This window comes from Ranitomeya imitator, chromosome 9 (genome assembly GCF_032444005.1).
Source record: "Ranitomeya imitator isolate aRanImi1 chromosome 9, aRanImi1.pri, whole genome shotgun sequence".
Lineage (NCBI taxonomy): Eukaryota > Metazoa > Chordata > Amphibia > Anura > Dendrobatidae > Ranitomeya > Ranitomeya imitator.
Window position 1 is genome coordinate 28,281,600 of NC_091290.1, and position 23,758 is coordinate 28,305,357.

Here is a 23,758-nt window from a genome sequence, read left to right on the forward strand (position 1 = left end):
CTTTTTTTTGCACGTCAAGATAAGGTAAAACTGTGCCCTTGTATGATTAATTTATTCTATCACAAACCCACTCGGGGTCATAAACCGATACTAGCAAAAAGTGAAAACAATTTATCAAAAATTTTGGTAAAATTTTTACATTTAAATGGAAATTAACAGATTTAATCTGGTGATTTGTTCTGCAAGTCCTTCGCTTTTGTTAGCACCGGCACTACAGGAGTACAACGATTTCTATCCCCCAAAAATCCCATTTGCATAAACTTACTCCCATACTTTGATTTCACATACTTGCCCTTTATGAAATGGCCACCTTGCAAACTACAGCCAACAGCAGACAAGAAAGAGGGTGGTCCCGAGGTATTTACCCTCTAAGCTCATACATCTAGGCTGAAAGGTCATTTCAGAACATATTATGCTCTGGTCACAAACCAATCTACCACTGAACTTAGAGGTGGGACCTTTGCTCCCCCCCATTCGGTCTCCTTCAGAAACAACCCAATCCGCCTCCTTAACAGAAGAGAAGGAATTGATCTGGGGCTGATGGCTGTGGTCACCACATGTCGTCAACCGCGACGGAAAAGGGGACATGGACAAAAAAGAGGCAGAACCAGACCCCACTTACATTTCTTTTCTGAAGTACGTAGAACGTGAAGAATATGAATGATTTGATTTGAAGATGAGGATATGATCTATTGTAATATTAGTAAATATGTTAAAATAACATCTCCGTGATGGTCAAACCTTTCCAATTGCAACAGAAAAGTTGCGAAAACTTTTGAAAAGTGGTAAAAACTATTGAGAAGAGAACTTTTGGAGGTCTGTAGACCTTGAAAAGTTTTTTTTTTTGGAGACCCAACACTCTCTTTCATCCTCAAAAGTTTCTCTTACAGTCAATCACCCATGCTATAGGTACAAAACCACAACGGCATCATTAAAAATCCTCTCTCTCTGCACTAAAGAGGTTCCCAGCTATTAATGAGATGATTTATTAAAATCACAAATGACGGCACACTCCATGTGCTCAATAGTTTGCGACTTTTATTTTTCTACCAATGCCTGAAATATTTCTATATTTGATGTCTGATATGCCCATGGGCTTGGCATAGATTTGACTTTCTGGACAGAAAACCAGGGTTGAACCTCTTAATAAATGAACCTAATTTTGCTCACTCTGGCTAGGTATTTAGGGGTATATTTATCCCGAGAGGAGTTTTTAAAGTCAGTTTTGCTGGAGGTTGCTTTGCCCTCATATGTGCCCAAATTTGCAGTGTTTAATAAATTTGGTGCATCTGTACAGATAACACTTCTGTGTAGAGATGATGTATTTTTTTTTTTTTCATTTTTTAAGCAATTTTTCCTGCTGGAATTAGTATTTAAACTTTTATGTAACCTCCTGGCTTAGACTTATTTGCCTACTTCCTGCAGCCATTTTCCCGTCAACTTCTCAAAAGTTCCAAGTATATTGTAAAGTCACAATCTTCTGTGTTACAGAAAACAACCTTTATGACTTTGTAATGCCACAAAATTCTAAATAACTCTCCCATCCCCCTAAGATTGACAAATTAAATGCCAATATTATACATTTTCCCCTAAGGGTACAGTTTTTTAAGTGGATTTTCTAGGTGAAAAATCCACATCTAAAAATCACAAAGTTAGGTTTCTAGGGTACAAAAATCCGTAACAGTGCCACCAAATACATGAGATATTTTAAAAAAATCTCCAGCACGTGCTGCAAAACATATCTGTAGCGGAAACCGATAGGAGCTGTGGGTTTTAGATCTGCAGCATATCCATTTATGCTCCGGATGTAGGTGCAATTTTCACCCTTTCGGGCTTCGCCATACCTTTTTTGTAATGTGGGTATCACTACAGAACCTTCGCTCCGCAGACAAAGGTCAACAGCATAAATGTTCAGTGGGAATATAGCCTAAAAGAAACACGTATTCATAGATTTATGTGCGTTTTTCATGTTGTTGCCTAGGTGGCTTTTTCGGTTTCTGCTAATTTGGTGGTGGAGCTGGGAGCTTTTTTTTCTTTTTAAATTGACTTTGCATTTGTTTTCTTTACAGTGGTGTGAGCACCATGCACAATAAATCGTATTTTCCCATTGAAAATCAATAGGTATCTTATATAAAGAGATTTTTTTTTAAAAAGTTTTTCAACCAGATTTTAGAGCAGAATTTGCTCCTTAATCCATGTAAATAAACTCTCTGAAAATATCCTTAGGGTATGTGCACGCAACGTCTTTGAGATGCCAGCGGAACAAAATGGAAACCACCTGAAGAATTAACAGGATACTTCTTTTAACCGCTATATGGATGTCAAAGCTTGAAGAGGTTAAAAGAAGCAACAAAGGACAAACTATTCACAGCATTGTTGTGCATTCTATTTATTCTATTCAACATTTTTTTGCACTTTTTTAGGTGGCTTCCAGGCCTTAAAAACAAGGTTGTGTGCACAAAGAATTTTTTCAAGGATTTTTAATTGGATCATAGAAATGTAGAGTTAGAAGGGACCTCCTGGGTCATCTGGTCCATCCCCCTGCTCAATGTCACTAAATCATCTCAAACATATGTCTGTCCAGCCTCTGTTTGAAGACTTCCATTGAAGGAGAACTCACCACTTCTCTCTGCAGCCTGTTCCACTTGTTGACTCGTTTTAGGAACAGAAGCTCTAAAAATCTTCTTTCACATCTCAAAAACAAAGTTTCCGCTGAATGGATATGTCCACATGGAGTCTTTTTGGAGCAGAAACTGATCAGAAACTTGGGAGGTTCTGTTCAGAATCTGGTTCGAAAACTCAGCAAAAGTACTCACAATTTCATCTCTATAGTGATATCAACTTTGGGACTATACTCCGGGCAAAGCAACTACTTACGTCCAGTGCATTCATGGAAGAGGGGTCTCTGTCTATACATCTAAACAAAATAATCTCTCGAAATGAAAACTTATAAGGGTTCACCTAACATGCCTCACATACAAATGTATAAAACATCTGTACATGGATAACATAATAAAAGAGGTTTGTTCCGGTTCATTTGGTAGAAAAAAAAAAGTCGCAAATCTTCAATATAGCAAAGTTAAAGCGTTCATTAAACCGTTTCCTTCAAGCCTTTGAAAATCCAACGATAACTGATCTATATCATGAAGAATTGTGCACAATGGCAGCTCTGCTTTATGCCCATCTAATTCAGCAGGGCTTGCATGTATATATAATTTTTGGAAATAAATCACTTGCTTTTGTTACACACAACAGAATATTAATTCTCCGCTTTGTCAACTATCTAATGAATGCTCCGTAAAATGAAATTGAAAAAAGTGAGAAGTGAAGAAGCACAATAGCCGTAATATGAGAATTAATGGGTGATCGTCTAGGAAGAGTATAGTGGGGCAGGGCTTTGTCACTCTGAAATGTCCACGCCGTGCCTGACAGACCAGATGTGTCTGAAGGTTTTTCAGCAAAGCAAACACTGAGAGGAAACTAACAGAAAAAGTAAACTGATAAAACACCTGTCAGCCACGCTTCAATGCATAAAGCATGGCAGACTGGTAATATGGCAAAAGTCACAGAGACAAACACCTATATTTAATGAATTTGTGTAGTTAAAAATGTCTAAAATATAAATCATGCAAAGTAATAATAAAGTACACAGAATTCCCACAGATCAGAGTATATTAAGGATGGAACCAATGAGACAGCAGGTGAAATAAGAATTGAACACGTCACCAATTTCCTAGTAAATATATAAAGGTGATGAAATTCTCAGCAGATGTCAATAAAAACCCATCCAATCCACACAAGCAAAGAAATCAAACCAAAGATGTCCATAAATTATGTGTAGTAATGAAAAATGACACAGGGAACAAGTATTGAACGTGATTAGTGAAATTTATGTAATACTTCATACAAAAGCCTTTGCTGGTCATGACTGCTTTAAGATGCCACCTGTATGGAGAAACTAGTCGCAGGCATTGCTCAGGTGTGATTTTGGCCCAGTCTTCCACATAATCATTCTTCACATCCTGAAGGTCCCGTGGGTTCCTTCTGTGGACTCTGAGCTTTAGTTCCTTCCATACAGTCTCTATCAGATTCAGGTCCGGTGATCGACTCGGCCATTCTATCAGTTTAATTTTCTGTCTCTAAAACCAATTGAGAGTTTCCTTGGCTGTGTGTTTGGGATCATTGTCTTGCTGAAATGTCCACCTGGTTTCATCTTTATCATCCTGGTAGACGGCAGCAGATTTTTATCAAGAATATTTTGGTACATTTGTCCATTCAGACTTTTTAAATCATATGAAGTTTGCCAATGCCATATGCTGAAAAACAACCCCATACCATGATGTTCCCAAGTCCAAACTTCACTGGTGGTGTGGTGTTTTTGGGGTGATATGCAGTACCTTTTTGCCTCTAAACATGCATCTAAGCAGGGCCGGCGTCAGCACCCGGCACAGCGGGCAAATGCCGGGGCCCTGGGGAGAGAGGGGGGCCCACTTAGCTGTCATAGATACAGCTGGGAGAGCAGAGCAGGAGATAAGTGCTCTCTCCGCCCACAAAGTCACTGCTGGCTGCGTTCTCTTAACCCCTATGTGCCAGCTCTGACAAACATCTTCTCACTCAGTCAGTGCAGCCAGGCAGGCACACATAGGGGTTAAGAGAAGGCAGCCAGTGTGACATTGTTTGTGGGCGGAGAGAGCAGTTCTCTGCTCTGATCTCCGCCCCTGGCTGGCTGCCATGCTGCTGAAGTTATGAGGCAGATTCAGGAGGAGCTCTTAGTCCTTCCAGTGCCTGAGTGAGTGGCACTGCTATATACTACGTGGGCTGCGCTGCTATATACTACGTGGGCTGTGCTATATACTACATGGGCTGCTATATGCTACGTGGGCTGCTATATGCTACGTGGGCAGTGTTATATACTACATGGCTGTGTTTATATGCGATCATGAATCGGGGTATGTGTTAAAGGGGGGGCCCACTGAGACTCTTTCGCCCGGGGCCCTCAAAAACCTGGAGCCGGCCCTGCATCTAAGAGTTCAATTTTGGTCTCTTCTGACCATTTTATGTTCTCCCATTATTTCACAGGCTTGTCTAAACGTTGTTGAGCAAACGTAACGATTTTCACCATGCTTTTTGTTCCGCAATGGAGTCCTGCGTGGTGAGCATGCATACAGACCATGTAGGTTGAGTGCATTACTTATTATTTTCCTTGAAACAACTGAACCTGCTGATGCCAGGTCTTTTGGTAGCTCTCCACAGGTGGCCATTGGCTCTCGGACAACCCTTCTGTTAATTCTTTATCCACCTCTGTCTGAAAGGACCTGGTCGTGGTTGGTTTATGGTGAAATTATGTGTTTTCCATTTCCAGATTATGGCCCCAACAGTGCTCACTGTAATCCCTCAGTAGTTGAGAAATCCTTCTGTAACCAATTCTATGAGCATGCTTTGCAACAATAAGGTTGCAAAGATCTTGAGACAGCTCACTGGTTTTACCCATCATGAGATGTTTCTTGTGTGGCACCTTGGTAATGAGACAGACATCTTTTTATAGGTTATCAGTTGAACCAGCTGATATTTTTCACTAAGTGACAGGATTGTTTTCTAATTACTGATAGATTTCAGCTGGTGTCAGAACTTTCAATACCTTTCCACAATGTAATTTCTCATTGTTATATGTAACTTACTTTATGCACATCTACGGTTTGATCTCTTTGCCTGTGTGGATTTGATGGGTTATTACCGACATCTGGTGACAATTTCACGTCAATAGCATCTTTATAAATAGATTTACTTAGAAAATTTGTGACGTGTTCAATACTTATTTCACCCGCAGTATGTTCACCCTTGAGTCAAACATCATCCATACCATCCTGTGCTCAACTGGAGATAAGAGAACTAATTTCTGAACGAAAAATAATATATTGAGGCTAGGTTCCCACGATGAGTTCTTGGTGATTTTTTTACACTGTATATTTTCAAAAAAATTCAAATAACCTATTTTGCCTAATGGGTGCAAAAATGGTGCAGAAAATCTGCAATATCAAAAACTCACCAAACACTCATTGTGGGAATGTAGCCTTCGTGGAACTGAAAAAAAACGGGGTCTATAAATGAACTGGAATTATGTGGCAAACTGGAAAATCTTTAAATCTTTTTTAAAAAAGGTAACGTCCATTTTTGCCAAGTTGGTTGCATAAGATTGTATATGAACACATAGTGGTTCCATTTGGACAGCGCCTCCTGTACTATTCTGAGGGCCCCATTGCAATCAGCTGATCGCAAATGATCCCAAACCTGCAATAATAGACTCTCCATTGACATGGAGTAGTTGATCTGCTTCTAAAGCTGGCCGTATTGAGGACATCGCAGTTGGTCGAACACTTGCTTACAGACAGCTTTCTCTGCCTACTCATCCATATACATGTTTTATCTTTTGAGAGAGGCCCTGACGGCAGCTTATTTCCTCTCAAAACAAATGGTTCAGCCTCTAAAGGGGTTAACCATTACTTTTCTATCTGATGGCCTATCTTCGGGATACTTCATCAATATCAGATCGGTGGTGGTGCAACAGCGGAAACACCCACTGATCATCTGTTCCCCGTGGCCAGGCGTGATCAGTCGTGGAGCTGCACAGCAAAGCTCTTTCAGCTATATAGAGGCTGTGGCTGTGTACTGCACATCCGCCAATATACAAATAAATGGGAGTAGTTTGGTCAGTACCGCACCGTAGCCGCTATATTGCTGATGGGGATGTGCTGTGCAGCTCCACAACTGATCACAGCTGACCAGGAACAGCTGATCAGTGAGGTTCCTGGGTGTCACACCCTCACCGATCGGATATTGATGACCTATCCTAAGGCTAGGGTCACAGAACCGCATTTTCATGTCCAAGAAAATCGGTCCGATTATGCTAATCGCACTCTGATCAGAGTGTGATTTGATGTTTTCTGATGTGAAAAAAATTCTCCGCCTTCTCCTTTCTGGAAGTCTGCGAAAATCGGACTGCACTCCGATGTTTTCCGAGCAGTGTGAGATTTTTTTTTTTTTGACAGACCCATTGATTTGCATGGCTGAATACAATCCAATTTACGGGTGCAAATCGCGCATGCTGCGATTTGTTTCCCTTACACAGACTTGGACATGTGCCAGACCCAATAGAATAACAACCAGATTTTCCATCCGAGTGAGGTCCGACAAAACATTGAATCGCACTCGGACCGAAGATATGGTTGTCTGTACGAGTCCTAAAATAGTTCATCAATATAAAAGTAATAATAACCCCATTAACTTTTCACTGCCCTATCTGTCTCTCTTTTGATATATTCTATCAAAGCAGATCCCGTTGGCCTCCAAACATCAGATGGTCGGCCAATTCAACCGAAGGCAGCAGGATAAGTCTACATTAATCCAACATCTTTAGGAGCCTTAACCAAATTCCAGGGCTTCCTTTTTTTTTGGATAACAGGCTGAGTGGTAGCGCCACTTATGTTCATTACGTTAATTGTTCCAGGTTCTAGAATCCTTGGTGGAAACAACCTGCGTCTCCTCCATAGTTCCGGAAACAAGGCGACAATTATAATCATGCAATTATATAAATATTTAGATATCTTCAAGCCAAATGGGGACTCGCTTCTAAGAAGGATAATTCAGGAAGAAATAATTATCTGGTGACAATGTTCTTCCACAAAAGAAAGCTCCTCACCCCCTTCAATTATTCTATTCCGCAGAGCTTCATTTTTAAGCTGACAGCATTTACACACCAATGATCTAGTCTTGAATAGAGATATACGTCTCATGAGATGAAGCTTATAGATGCCGGTTAAATACTCCCCAATGCATGTCAAAATGGCTGAAGTCAAAATGACAAAGCGGAAATATACATGCTATCTGAATTATACTGTTAATTAACTATATAAACTCTGTTGCAAAGTATTAACAGTGCGCAATAGGGCAACTTAGCCCAAGAAGAGTTAGACCATTAGTTGCCTTTAATTTTAAGCTTTATGACAATTTTTTGATCAGTGCTTCACGTCTGGCTCACTTCACTCTGACAATCAGACTTGACATTTCTGCTCCCCACGCCATGACTGACAGCATTGGCTTCACTTGGACCAGCGTGATCTTGACTAAATTCCTGTGCGAGCGCTTGTCCTCACAGTATCGGGGTACAGATACACAGAACAGACAACTAAGTCAAAATGGAGATTGTTCTAAGGCAAGGGCATACAGAGAAATCATGTGCTATGGGGCCCAAGTTCTAATTGGGCTCCACATATTCAGCGCGGTCACAAAAAAGGATATCTCACCACTTTGTAGCCTTTACAAAGTAATTTTCTTCCTACTGAAGCCAATGATTCCGCCTTTATTCTGCCCATAAAGTATAATGCCAAAGTGTCCCACAAACACTATATGATACCCCCATAGTGAATTCCTCCACAGTACCCTCCACATGCACAGTTTGATGACCCTACTATACTCCACCTAAACTCCCAGGCAAAGTATGGTGACCCCGCAACACAGTATGATCCCCAACTGTGATCACCACACAGCCCTCCATACAGTATAATGGGCCTACATACAGTATAATGATCACTCCACGGTATATAGTGATCTGGACTATCACTCCAAACAGTATAATCACCCCCACACAGCCCTTAAAACAATATGATGGACCTCACACAAATCTTCATATTGTATAACTGCTTGCATACCGTATAATAGCCCCCACATAGCCCTCCATAAAAGCTTCCACATAGCCCTTCAAATACTATAATGGCCCTTACATAGTCCTACAATTATTATAATGGCCCCCACACAGTCTTCCATAAAATTTAATGAGCCTTACATTGCCTTCCATATACTATGATGCACACCATAGTCCTCCATACAGTATAATGCACTCCCCATAGTCCTCCATATAGCATAATGCACTCTTCTTAGTCCTCCATGTAGTATTATGCACAATTCATAGTCCTCTATACATTATAATGCACACCCCATAGTCCTCCATACAGTATAATGCACACCCCATGGTCCTCCATACAGTATAATGCACTTGCCATAGTCCTCCATATAGGATAATGCATCCCCGTAGTCTTCTATATAGTATACGGTACTCCCCATAGTTCTCCATATAGTATAATGCACTTCCTATAGTCCTCCATATAGGATAATGCATCCCCCACAGTCCTCCATATAGGATAATGCATCTCCATAGTCCTCTATTCATTATAATTCACACCCCATAGCCCTCCATACAGTATAATGCACACAACATAGTCCTCCATACAGTATAATGCACTCGCCATAGTCCCCCATATAGGATAGTGCATCCCCCATAGTCCTCTATATAGCATACTGCACTCCCCATAGTCCATATAGTAGACTGCACTCCCTATAGTCCTCCATACAGTAAACTGTACCTCCCCATAGTCCTCAATACAGTATACTGCTTTCCCCATAGTCTTCCATACAGAATAATGCACCATGTAGTGACGTCATTGCGTCCGCTGCACCAAGACTTTAGATGCAGAGGAAAAATGACGCGCCCTCTTCCATCATTGCTTTCAAGTATATCGGCATGCAGGATGACGGGAGGAGGGAAACTGGTGCCAGCGCTAGCAGCACCCCCCACCCCGACTCACAGCCCCCATAGCGGCCGTATGCCTGTCGTCATTGCCAGTGCGCCTCTGTTCTGAGGACATGTGCAGGATTTTAACCAAGACAGAGCTGTCTGTAAGAAGTCAGTGATGTTAAGCATGAAGCAGGAGGAATCTCTGGCTGAAATGACTGATGGTGTGAAGGTGCACCAGGCAAATCGAATTGCAAATAATTGTTCAATTTCACCATGTCTAGTGAATTTCCAAAAATTCAATATGAATTCAATTCGCATCGGAATGATTCGCTGCTCCCTATTAGCCACACATTTGGCAACTAAAGATTCTTCTTAATGCACGCTGCCCTACCTGGCAATGTTGTTACCTTACAAGAAAATGTTATGCTAACAGACACCCTTTAAATAACTGATCTTTGATGCTGTGTTTTATTACTACTCAAAATCAATTGTTTGTCTCTGTGACTCTAGCCATTGGCTTAACAAGGTCATGTTCTTCTTGGGAAAGGGGCTTGGAATAGATACCTAGGTTTACGGTGAGCTTCACTTTTCCTCCATCAAGTTCTAGTCGTAACGTATCTGCAGACTCTTTGGAAGTTGTTGCCAGAAGAAGTCCATAAGCTCGCTGGGACATGAAACGTAAAGAGACGTCCTCTGCTTCCGTATGCGTGACACCGGGGAGCAGGACCTTGAGATACATGCTGCCGTCATAGCTCAGGACTGCTGCTTCTGTAACCAAGAGTGTAAGAAACGGATGAGATAAGGAATGCCAATGACCAGGACTCAGTTTCAAGATGTCCGGGAGAAAAAAAAAAGGAGACGTGGTTAGGTTGTTGGGAGTCATCACATCCAAAAATAAATAGCCAACTTTTTATTTTTGAACAGGAGCACAAGATAAGTGATAAATTTAAGGTAGGCGAAAGTCCAAACGCTGGAACCCCCACTGATCACAAGAACAGGGGTCCTAAAGTCCTAAGTGAATGCATGATCATCATTCCATTCACTTCTATAAATTCTATGGAGGCAGAGTGCGCATGTGCGTCCACCGGTCCTATACACAGTGATGTTCATGCATGCGCACAACCACTCCATTAACACAAGACTTTGGTCGCCCCATTCTCATTATTCGTGGGGGATTCCCAGCTGTTGGACTCCCACTGACTATGCACAATTCATGTTACTGGTTCGATATAACTTATGTAAATACAGAAGATTTGTGTTTGGCTCTTGTCACAAGGTATTCTGTAGAGCAGGGGTGTCAAACTGCATTCCTCAAGGGCTGCAAACAGGTCATGTTTTCAGGATTTCCTTGTACTGCACAGGTGATAATTTAATCACCTACACAAATAATGAGTTAGTGATTAAATTATCACCTGTGCAGTACAAGGAAATCCTGAAAACATGACCTGTTTGCAGCCCTCGAGGAATGCAGTTTGACACCCCTGCTGTAGAGCATATGCAAAGTTTCCTTGAGGCCCCCTTTACACGTCCGTTTTTGCGGTCTGTTCTTTAAGGACCACAAATACGGACACACACCCATTGTATTCAATGGTGGTGCAATCACGTCATGATTTTCCTAAGGACCGTGTGTCCGTGAGAAAAACCCGCAGACATGTCCTTTTTTTCCTGGCGGCATGGAGGAAGTACCGCACCCGTGCACACTGATGACACACAGAGGACATCCGTGTGACATGTACCTGAATTAAATGCCCCGGTGGCTTGGCAAAAGCAGTACAGTTAGCGCTATTTCCAGGCGCCAGGTGCTGACTACAACTGTCCTCATCCTCGCCTGGTCTCCCTGGTGACACTGATGATAGTTGTAGTCGGCGCATTACATAAATAAGAAAAAAAAGAGCATGGGGTCCCCTTATATTTTAAAACCAGCACAGATAAAGCAATCAGCTGCTGGCTTCTATTATAAGGCTGGGACAATCTCTGGTTAATGGCACATCCCCAGCCAAAAAATAAAAGCCCGTAGCAGGCCCAGAATTTTCCCATCACATTAGATGCACCAATTCTGGTGCTTTACCCTGCTCATCCCGATGCCCTGGAGCAATGGCAATCAGGGTAATATATAGGGTTAATGACAGCAAGCTCTAGAGCTTGCAAACGCCGCACTGAAGTTAGCTGGATCACTTGACAGTGTTGCAGGGCAAAGGCACTGAGTACAAAGGCGAACATCTGCAAGACGTTTGTATCTTCTCCCGTGTTTGCGTGGATCACCTAAGGGTGCTCCGGTTTCCTTCCACACTCCAAAGACATACTGATAGGGAATTAAGATTGTGAGACCCAATGGGGACAGCGATGAGGAGGTCTGTAAAGCATTGTACAACTTAATTGTGCCATATAAGTGAGTAAAATAAACTTAATCCAACATGGAACACAGAATGCTATCTATGTATTAAATCATATATTTTGACAACCATGGGAAGTAATATGATGCTTTCGCAAACTCAATAACTATGAAATTATTCCAGCTGGTAGAAGTTTAGTGACACAAAAACATTAAAAACCTTAAAAGCAAATTCAGTATCGAATTATAATCGTTCTGACTGAGTATCGCAGGTTTACTTTATGATTTCCAGCACATTACTTTTTTTTATTATAACCAGTGCATGTTATATCAAACTATTTGCTAATAGGCATGAAATGTCGAATATTAGGGCGCGTAGAGCTGGCGAATCATGAGATAGCCGTTTGCCAAGTGTTCATTTAGCAGGCAGCTACCTCTACCGTCTTCCCCATACTCGAGAATGTTCACCTCGGCCAAACGTTCATGTGTCTCCGTGGGGAGAGAGGAGAATGATGCTAGCAGGCAACTCTTATAATGGGATCCGGGGGAAAATTCCAAGTGCCCGATCCTTCTCTTCCCCAACATCATCTATTGGGAGGGTCAAAAAAGCCAACACACATCAGATGGTTGTCCAGTCCCACCAAAATTGGCCAGTTCAGAAAACTTTCAGCTCTTATTTACGGTGGTCTTAAGGCGTAAAGGAGCATTGTAAGGCATTTCTATCTAAAGATAACTTAAGAGAGATGGTTATGAAAGAGCTTGTCCAGGACTGGTATAAATAAAAGATAAGTCATCCATTCCTCACCAATTTCCTGTTCTGGCGCTGAATCGCTTCTGGCTGGTTTATGCTTCCGGGTGCCGATTCACCATATGGTAAATGGCCAGAAATGCGCATTTAGTCAATGAACTAACCTGCACAGGCCCGTGATTGGCTAAGCAGGCATTTTTCGTGTGTTACGATGGGACCAGGCAGCAAAGACTGGTAAGGAAGGGAATGGAGCGTTGTATCAATTCTATCCATAATTTTGACGTCTGATCCCTTATAAATCTATTATTTTAATGGCTGGACAATACCTTTAAATAACTGAAATCCTTCATGTACTCACTCAGTAATTTACATGGAGAGATGTTACCATCTTGTTATCCCTAACCAGGGTTCCGTATTGCTTGCAAAGTATTATTAGGGTATGTGCACACAGAGTTTTTTTTGAGGAGATCAAAATCGGTACGTTTTCTAGTAGAACCTGCTCTGAGAAAAGCTGCTCCTTTTCTGAAGAGTTTTTGGAGAAGTTTTTATTTTTCTTATGCCGTTTTAAAGAGTTTTTTTGCAGCATTTTAAAAGCGCCTTTTCCAGAAGCGTTTCGTACTGACTTTAGTTCGAAACTTTTTCAAAGTAGTGACACACACGCTCTTTTTCTTTTTTTTTTCACTCACCAGGCATTTATTAAAATCTGAAGTGGAAAAAACACTCAAAAGATTAAACATATGACCTAAAAGTGGGTTTACGATAGAAGTGAATAGGTAGAGCTTTTTGAGCATTTTTTTCAAACTACAAAAATCTCTGTACGCACTCTCAGTGAAGAGTTTGAGTCGCTGAGGAACATAATTACTGGCGATCATCGGACACTGAAATGCTTTGAGTGCTCGTTACTCGAATTGAGCAGGTTGGCCGGGCGCTATTTGAGCACCAAGTATGATGGAAGTCAATGGAAAACTTGAGCAATTTTCAGGAAGACCTTCACAGGAGGGCGGGGGGTTGGGGTGTGTGGGAAGATGTCTCTGTCAAGCCCGGGACTCGAGAATGGCACTCGACCACCTGCTAAACTCGATCGAGTAACGAGCGTACCCAATTCTCGATCGAGTATCGAGCAATGGAGAGAACGCTCACTCATCACTAATAATTACATTTTCTACTTTTACAGCAACGGGCTGGAGATTATAAAGTGTTCTTATAGCTAATATGATGATGTGTAAATTGTACGTTATAACTCACCTCTCTCGCATGTGTCCCCAAGGTATCCTGTCCCCACACAGTCACAGATAAAGCGGTTCCAGCCTTCCCTACATTGCCCTCCATTTCTACACGGGGAGTTAGTACAGTGGCGCTGGGTTTCTCGTGTACAGAAGGGAGCTACACCGGCAGCCCCCGATACCTCAGATAGCCTTCGAATGTCTCTGCTTTTGCCATCAACAAAAAGGTCCCGAATGCAACCTACGAATCCCAAGCCAAGGGAGGCCGTCCAGACCTCAGGGGGAAGCTGGAGATCTTCTCTTGGTTCCGGAAGACCCCCTAGATACATTTCTCCATCTAGGTCAAGAATTTCGCTATCACCTCCAACTTGGAAGGGGGTGTTTCTACTATTGACTGAGATAGATCCTGAGGAGAACAAAGTAAATACTTTTTTTAGTGTGTTCCAAAAAAACAAAAAGGAGTAAAGACGAAGAGTACACAGCAAAAAACACATTAGTAGTACTTGATTATTAAAAGTTTTAACTTCTAATAAATTAATTTTACACCTTATACAGATAGTGCTGCCGAATTTTAGTCTCCGCATTATGTTATTTTTGGCCAGACTACGCGTTTAAAGGGTTTGTCGTCTATTACATATCACATCCACTGTAAAAAAAAAAATCATTAAACATGAATAATACTTGTGGTTTATTTGCCATCCAATAGTGATCAATTTTGATTTTTTTTTTGCACATCAGATTTTTCCTCCCCGATTTCCAAAATCTATAAGACTTTTTTTTTTGTTTTTTCCACCAACGTGACTATACAAAAGCTTAGTTTTAGTGGGACAAATTAAAACGATACCATTCACTTTACCATATAATGCATTGAAAAATGTAAAAAAAACAAACAAGCCTTCTTTTATTGATGAAAAGTAAACAAAATCATAATTTCGTCTTTTTTTATTGCTTTCAATTATGTAAGAAATATTTTATTATTATTATAATTATTAGAACAATTAGCTGGCAACATGATTCTTCAGGTCACTAGTTTACAGCAAGTGCAAATTTATGTATTTTTATATTTTAGTGATTTAAAAAAAAAAAAAAGTGTTAAACTTTGAAAAAAAAATGTTTTGTGTCATTTTTTATTTTTTCATTGATAGAGTTGTGTGAGGGGTAGTTTTTTTTTTTTTGCAAGATGAGTTGCAGTTTATATTGGTATAATTATTTTGCTTTGATTGGTAGAGGCGAGATGACCCCCAAAAAAACTCAATATTTGTGTTTTCATTTTTTTTTTACTTTACTGTGTTTAACATATGGGGTAAATGAGTATAGGTTTTGACAGATCGGACTCTTGTGGATATAGCGATATATATTCATTTTTTTAATTTTTGCATTGGAAAATGGAGTGATTCAAACTTATGTTTTTAAAAAAAAGTAAGTTTTTTTTAAATGGAATCTCTTTAGTAGGACTTGAACTTATGACTGCTTATAGTATATATCAGTATATGGCTGTACAACACAGCTGATGTCTGCCAGGTACATTGTGGGCTCATCTCCATATATTGGCACCAAGCAAGAGCCAAATATATACAGCAGATGTTGGGAAGGGGTTAAAAATAATACAGTGAAGAGTTATATTTTTCATAGATAGGGCAAAATGTGCAAGCCCATCTGTTTGCACATGCTCAGTCACTCCATCCATAGTCACTGTTCATGCACAGCAGCCAATAGAAATAGTTTTCAATTGGCTCCTCCGCACAAAGCAAGGAATAATTAAGCAGAGAACTAAAGGAAAGTCACTGAGCATGTGCAAACACCGATAGCTACAACTGCATAGTGATATTCACTTTGAACACCAGGTGGCACCATACTATGTAAGAAAACCATCAGGGACTCTTCAATGGATTATTTTCTCAACAGCATGAAAACTGCAAAAATTATTCACTCTTCTAAACTTACTTATCCTATTAATACAAATAAAAACAATTATCACAGAAACCAAGAAAATGGTCATAGAACAGTAAATTAAATCATAAAAAGTATATTAAACACAAAACATTAATGTTATGTAAGCAAGACTCTAGCATAGTTCAATCATCAGATTGGACACGAATGGCGGATGTGTGGACTGCGGGAATGCAGCAGGTCCAGAAGTGGAGCAAGCTCAATAAAGTGCCACTGCCATCTGTGTTTCCCAGTCAAAACCCTGGTCTAGCCACTGCCATCTGTGGTTTACAGCCGACACCCTGGTCTAGTCACTGCCATCGGTGGTTTACAGCCGACACCCTGGTCTAGTCACTGCCATCTGTGTTTCCCAGCCGACACCCTGGTCTAGTCACTGCCATCTGTGTTTCCCAGCCGACACCCTGGTCTAGCCACTGCCATGTGTGGTTCCCAGCCAACACCCTGGTCTAACCACTGCCATCTGTGGTCTACAGCCGACACCCTGGTCTAGCCACTGCCATCGGTGGTCTACAGCCGACACCCTGGTCTAGCCACTGCCGTCTGTGGTTCACAGCAGACACCCTGGTCTAGCCACTGCCATCTGTGTTTCCCAGCCGACACCCTGGTATAGCCATTGCCATCAGTGGATCACAGCAGACACCCTGGTCTAGCCACTGCCATCTGTGTTTTCCAGCCAACACCCTGGTCTAGCCATTACCATCAGTGGATCACAGCAGACACCCTGGTCTAGCCACTGCCATCTGTGTTTCCCAGCCAACACCCTGGTCTAGCCACTGCCATCTGTGTTTCCCAGCCAACATCCTGGTCTATCTACTGCCATCTGTGTTTCCCAGTCAAAACTCTGATCTAGCCACTGCCATCTGTGGTTTACAGCTGACACCCTGGTCTAGCCACTGCCATCTGTGGTTCACAGCCAACACCTTGGTCTAGTCACTGCCATCTGTGGTTCACAGCCGACACTCTGGTCTAGTCACTGCCATCTGTGGTTCACAGCCGACACCCTGGTCTATCCACTGCTATCTGTAGTTCACAGCAGACACCCTGGTCTAGCCACTGCCATCTGTGGTTCACAGCCAACACCTTGGTCCAGTCACTGCCATCTGTGGTTCACAGCCGACACTCTGGTCTAGTCACTGCCATCTGTAGTTCACAGCCGACACCCTGGTCTAACCACTGCCTTCTGTGTTTCCCAGCCGACACCCTGGTCTAGTCACTGCCAACTGTGGTTCCCAGGTGACACCCTGGTCTAGCCACTGCCATCTGTGGTTCACAGCAGACACCCTGGTCTAGCCACTGCCATCTGTGGTTCACAGCAGACACCCTGGTCTAGCCACTGCCATCTGTGGTTCACAGCAGACACCCTGGTCTAGCCACTACCATCTGTGTTTCCCAGCCAACACCCTGGTCTAGTCACTGCTATCTATGTTTTACAGCTAACACCCTGGTCTAGTCACTACCATCTGTGGTTCACAGCCGACACCCTGGTCTAGTCACTGCTATCTATGTTTTACAGCTAACACCCTGGTCTAGTCACTACCATCTGTGGTTCACAGCCGACACCCTGGTCTAGTCACTACCATCTGTGGTTCACAGCTAACACCCTGGTCTAGTCACTGCCATCTGTAGTTCACAGCCGACACCCTGGTCTAACCACTGCCTTCTGTGTTTCCCAGCCGACACCCTGGTCTAGTCACTGCCATGTGTGGTTCACAGCAGACACTCTGGTCTAGCCTCTGCCATCTGTGTTTCCCAGTCGACACCCTGGCCTAGTCACTGCCATATGTTGGTCACAGCCGACACCCTGGTCTAGCCACTGCCATCAGCTTAACCTCTAAGTTCTACATGGTCGTGACTTTATGGGGACTAGGAAGCAACAGACGCCTAGGAGATGCCAGGTTGAGGATGCTAGCCATGAAACTGAAGCCTGGCTGCAATAGAACTCCAGGCTAGAGGTTGGACCTGGCTACTCACAATATGTACTTACCGCATATTCGTTTTGCCTCGGAAGCAATATTATTCACCTTGCTTTTTTATTAAAAGGCCACGTTCACACATTCAGTATTTGGTCAGTATTTGTAATCCAAAACTATTAGTGGATCAATCATGGCAGCACGGTGGCTCAGTGGTTAGCACTGCAGCCTTGCAGCGCTGGAGTCCTGGGTTCTAATCCCACCTTGGACAACTTTTGCAAGGAGTTTGTATGTTCTCCCCGTGTTTGTGTGGGTTTCCTCCGGGTACTCCAGTTTCCTCCAACACTTCAAAGACATACTGATACGAAATTTAGATTGTGACCCCCATCGGGGACAGTGATGATAATGTGTGAAAACTGTAAAGCGCTGCGGAATATGTTAGCACTATATAAAAATAAAGATTATTATTAGTATCAATCAGATTAAAAGTATAATAGAAACACGTCACCACTTCTGTATTTTTCACCCACTCCTGGCTTTGGGTTACAAATACTAATGTAAAATACTGACCAAATACAAAACGTGTGAACGTGACCAAAGCCCGATTTGATTATGGTACCCCCTTTTCCCTTTTTAGGGCAAGCGATTTTAATAAAGGCAGAGGTTGGCCATATATAGAGCTTTTTGTACCTCTCCAAAAAACCTTCATTTTGTAATAATCTTCTTCTTATACTACAACCAACTAATAAATAATTCTGTTCTAGAATGTATTTTTTGCTTAAAAAGTACTGAACATTTTAGAGAATGACGTTAGTTTATTTTTATAGTGTTTAGTTCATCCAAAACCTTAGGTTTTGTTTTATGTTAGATAATACTTAACACAAACCTTTTCTGCCATCTCTTTGGATGTCGACATGGCACCACTCTCCATCATTGACCTTTTTGTGACTTCCTTTCACTTTAATTCCCCCAGAACCAAGATCAAGCAGGAGATACAATGTTCCCTCAAGTAACTCCACCGCAAAGTAATCTGCTTTTGGTGGTCTTTCTGGTCTTCCAGTGGTTACTGATCCTGGAACAGCAGCTGCCGGACCACTACCAGCGCGTGGTCTCCCCTGGCTGAAAAGTAAAAGACCATTGGGCTCTGTGGTCCTAAAGTCAAAAGATATCGACCCGGCCTTCTTGGTCTCCCATCTAGGAAGGCGTAGAAAGGCTTCAGTAGCTTGAAATGTTACGGGATCCAAGGAAGGAACATTTTCGCACCGGAAGAGGAGGTCACCACTTAGCCGCATCTTTGAATCCCCATCGGCAGCAAGGCGAGACAGCTCTAGTTTAAAGTCATTGTTTTTGTACACAACCTAGTATGAGAAAGAAGTAAAAGACAACTTTATACCTAATTTTTAAAAGTGTAGACAGTGGAAGTCATTATATCGTTTAGCAGTGCACAATGAAAAGCCACCAATTCTTTTTGATATTTCAGACAAGTTTTGAGAATTTTTGCCCATTTGGGCTAAGTGGGTATTACTTAAGAAACTTATCCTGATACCATATGACAGACTTCCTAAAATGTGTGCCATAAAACTGTCGTATATTGTAGCCAAAAGCTACAACTATGAGCTGGTTTAATGACAAATGGCTCAAATGGGCAGCAAATTTGTTAATTAAGTGGCCCACACTTATATTGCAATGTAAGCACAAGCCTAGGGCCACATGATGACTTTCTGACTTGTGATATGTCGCTGCTGCATCACGAAGCAGTAAAAGTGAATGAGGTTGCATTGTGACAAGTAGTAAAAAATCCAACTGGTTCTGATTTTTTGCTACTTGCTTGTCACAGTCATGGTACCCTATGGGATGCAATGTGACCCCATTCACTTGTATTGTACTGCAGTGCAGCAGCGATACATAATCTTTGGCCACATTACCCATGATGTGGCCAAAGCCTAAGAATGACTTTGTTTTCTAGTTTTATTATTAATAAAGCTTAATGCTCGCGATCTTTTCAAGTTCGCAGCGGTCATGGACCGCTCCTGCCAGCGACTCACCCAATCTGATGTCACATCAACAGAGCAGTTCCTTCTCTGCTGCTCTCCTCTATCAATGTGGCGTCACTGCCGACATAATGCGGATTGACAGCTGGTTCCCTACAGTTAGGGCAGGTGCAGACAAGTGTATCTTCCTGTGAACGGCCCCATAGACTAACATTGGTCCAAGTGCGATCCGATCTTTTGTTGGATCACACTCGGACCAATGTTAGTCTCTGGGGACGTGCACATATCCAATTTTTTCCTCATAGAGCCTGTCCAAGGCAACAATTGCTGCATGACCAAGTTTTGATACGATATTCATATCGCACTTGACCATGCAAGTCAACGAGTGAGTGGAAAATATCGGACTGCACTCGAATGACATCCCACTGACAAAATGGGATGTCTTCTCGTCCGAGAGAATCGGATCACACTCGGGTCAGAGTTTGATCAGAGTGTCATTTACATAATTGTCCCAATTCTCTCAGATGAGAGAATATACGGCTATCGGCACCTTTCCTTTGGCAGCCCCATCAACAGAGAAGAGAGGAAAAGAAGAAACTATTTTGTCGATGTGGCCTCACCAGAAGCAGAAGAATCACCGGCAAAAGCAGTCCGTAATTGCTCGAAGGCGAGAGAGATTATTGCAGAGCAGAGCACGCAGGTAGCTGCCATAGGATAGGAAAATGATTCCCGGGTAACCCCTTAATGCCAAAGTTGAAGATAACTACTGTCTCATGGACCACAAGGAGAGCCGTGCAAACTTGGCTCGACCATCTACCCAGCTGCAGAAACAAGCAAGTTTCAAGGCACTGGATATTGATTAAAATGTCATCTTTTATTTATTCCATAAGGTTAAAAGGCAAAAATAGTAGCAAAACAATTTAGCAATGTTTTGGCAATATGGTCTTTATAAAGAGAGATGAGAAGAAAAAGCAATAGACTGAAACGTCGCTACTTTTTGCTTCTACGTTTGTAATTTAACCTGATGGAATAAAAAAAAAGACGACAAAGTTCTAATCCATCTCTGGTGCTCTGGACACTACATATTTTTGATTGTTTCACAGTGTTTAATCATTATTATTATTATTATCATACTTACATCCTTAAGGCAGCCCATAAAGTTATTACTGACAGGAGACCCTGGGAGATCTGCCGTGTTCGGACTGCCACCAATATAAAAGAAGTCATCGCTCCCCAGCATGGTGTAGTCCTCTTGAGTGTACCCAGTTGAAGTGAGAATCCCGTCAACCGAAATGGTGACCTGGAAGTTGATTTGGATGGGTGGAAAGAAGAAAGAGAGAGAGAGAGAGAGAGAGAAAAAGAAGAAGCCAAAAGAGCAGAGAAAGTGGGGAAGAATGGATAAAGAAAAGAGACAGATCCAAAAGGAAGAAAGCGGGGAAGTGGGAGAGGAGGGTAAAAAGACAAAAGTTAGGTGAAGGCAAAAAAAAAGCTGCTGATGTCTCACCATTTTCATGTCTGTTCTGTCTCTGAGGCAAGATCAGCTCTTCACCAAAGGTGGGAAGAAAGGGAAGCTATAGAGAGATTGATACAATATTGATAAGAGTTTGAGAATTACTGAAAAAAATCCATTGGGGGAGGATCCAAGTGGACCATGAAAAATAGGTCTCAGAGAGTAAAGGGGTAAAAAAAAAAAAAAAAAAAAAAGAAGGGAGAAAACGGGGAGATCGGTGTAAAGAGAAGTGTGAGTTTTAGTGGAAATCCAGTGAAAGTGGCAAGGGAGTTTACTTGATCAGCTCCATGGAAGAGGTATGACTGAGGTTTGCATTAATGGGCTTCGTTGACTTAATTGTCTATTTCATTCACTCTTGTTGCTGAAGGTTGTGTAAGCCGATCGTACCTCTACGTGCTACGGGTTTAGATTTTCTTTTTTGCTATATTTTACATATGCGTTATATAATTTTTTTTAAATGGTAATGCGTCAGGTACATTTTTATAATTTTATTTGTTTGAATCTTACGAGCTATACATGACTAGTTCAAAAATCTTAGCAATATCATTTGTTTTGATTTTACTAAACTTTATTTTCATTCCGACAGAGAGACTTAATTGGTTTCCATATCTCCTATTTAAGAAAAAAAAAAAAGAAAACCTAAAAGGCAGACTTTGCCTTTATATATTCTTAAGGTACTAACCAACTGTTTGTTCTTTTTTTTTAAATAATAATAATCATTAGATTATTTGACCCTTTATAATTATCTTTTTTTTTGTGTTTTTACTTTATTTTTGTTTTTATGAAGACTCGTGTCTTCATGTTTGCCATTTATTTATGGTAGTGAAAACAGCTTTATATGGCTACGTCAAGGCTCAGTCACCACGATGAGTATTGATGTTGCAGATTTTCTGCACCATTTCTACATCCGTTAAGTAAGATAGGTTAGTTGCTTTTTTTTAAATAAAAATATGTGAAGTAAAAAAACTCACCAAAAACTCATTGTGGGAATGTAGCCTTACGGAACCATTGGGAATATGTGAAGTAAAAAAACTCCCCAAAAACTCATTGTGGGAATGTAGCCCTACGGAACCATTGGGAAGTGAACAGTTGACTGTAAATATATCTAGGCCCAAAAAGGTTAGCTTCTTCCATATATCTTTATTTGACTGTTTTGAAATCATTCTTAAAGAAGTTGCCCGGGACTTTAACATTGACGTGCTAACTGTAGGATAGGTCATCAATGTCTGATCGATGGGGGTGCAACACCCAATTAGGCGTTCACGGTGTCTGCGGTGGACAGGACTGGTCAGTAAAGGAGTCAGTCGACCGTGGCCCTGGCCCATCCAATCCCTATTGATTTGAATCATTGCTGGATGTCGCACCCCCACCGATCAGATATCGATGGCCTATCCTAAGGATGTGCATCAATGTTAAAGTGTTGGACAACCCCTTTTAAAAAAATAGAAAAAGGTCTCTGCTTCTCAATCTCAAGAAATCATACAATAGAGACATAGATTCTAGCACGGTGTCACTTACTGGGCTTCTTGCTGTAGTTTTGATCAAATCTCTTTAGCTCTGTTGCAGATCTGCTAGTCTTCTCAATGATTTTCTCTGCCCACCCACTTACTGGCTGCTTTGTACATTTTTGCATATTAAGACAGCTAGCCAATCAATTGTGAGGGGCAGGAATAGCATTAAAGGGGTTGTGCAGGCTTGCTATAAAAGTCTGCAGTCATTCACCAGTGACTACAAACTTCTGAATCCTGACAGCGTTCAGGGCGCATGCTGTTAGGATTCTTCGGTGTGGCCGCTCAGAGTGGGCATTCACATAATCACATGTATGCGATTTGCCTAGTTGCGGTCACATGCCAACTAGACGCGCAAGTCTTCTCTCAATAGAATTGCATTGCGAGAGGATGAGCACGTCTAGTTGGAATGTGAGCCAAAGTTTAGAAGTTTGCAGTCAAATTGGGTGACGGCAGTCTTTTATCCCAAACCTGGACAATTCCTTTAATATCAAGGACAACATAAAAGAGAGGACTAGCAGAGTTGCCGTATATAGGACAGTGTTATCAAAAGAAGCTCAGCAAGTGACAATGCTGGATCAGGAATTCTGTTCATTTTTAAAATGTAGTTAAATAGAAAAGATCTACTTAAATACACAAATGTCTTAAAAGTTCAATGAAATGTTAAAAGTTAGATAAATTAAATAATTATACCTTTCATCCCTTGCCATGAAGAAGCAGCAAAAAAACTGCAATGGTATTAGCAGCATGTGAACGCTGTAGGAGCCCAAGAAGTGCAAGTGCACAAAGTGTCAGTGCTAGTGCGCTCTCATCCTTCTCTCCTGTCTGCAGTGGCCGCTCACAGAACACAGGATCACACAGGGGCCGGTGCAGACAGGGGAGAGGAGTATGAGCACACCCGCACTGACAGTCTATGTGCGCACACTCCCTGGGCTCCTGCAGTGTAAGTGTAAATCTCATAGGGCCAAATTCAATCAGCACTCAAAGCTAGCGCTCTCAAATTGGGCTAAGGGGAAGT

At 41.7% G+C, this 23,758-nt stretch overlaps 1 protein-coding gene across 34 annotated transcripts in view; it reads right to left on the bottom strand.

The window, feature by feature from the left end:
- Window positions 1-23,758, bottom strand: part of NRXN2 (neurexin 2) — a 724,697-nt gene that overhangs the window by 369,936 nt on the left and 331,003 nt on the right. For all 34 annotated transcript variants that reach the window (XM_069738695.1, XM_069738707.1, XM_069738688.1 and 31 more), the window contains 4 exons: window positions 20,861-21,022; window positions 18,618-19,089; window positions 13,894-14,277; window positions 10,133-10,336 (listed from right to left, as the gene is read on the bottom strand). In XM_069738695.1, coding sequence (XP_069594796.1) covers window positions 10,133-10,336; window positions 13,894-14,277; window positions 18,618-19,089; window positions 20,861-21,022 — 1,222 coding nt within the window. The remainder of the gene's footprint in view (window positions 1-10,132; window positions 10,337-13,893; window positions 14,278-18,617; window positions 19,090-20,860; window positions 21,023-23,758) is intronic.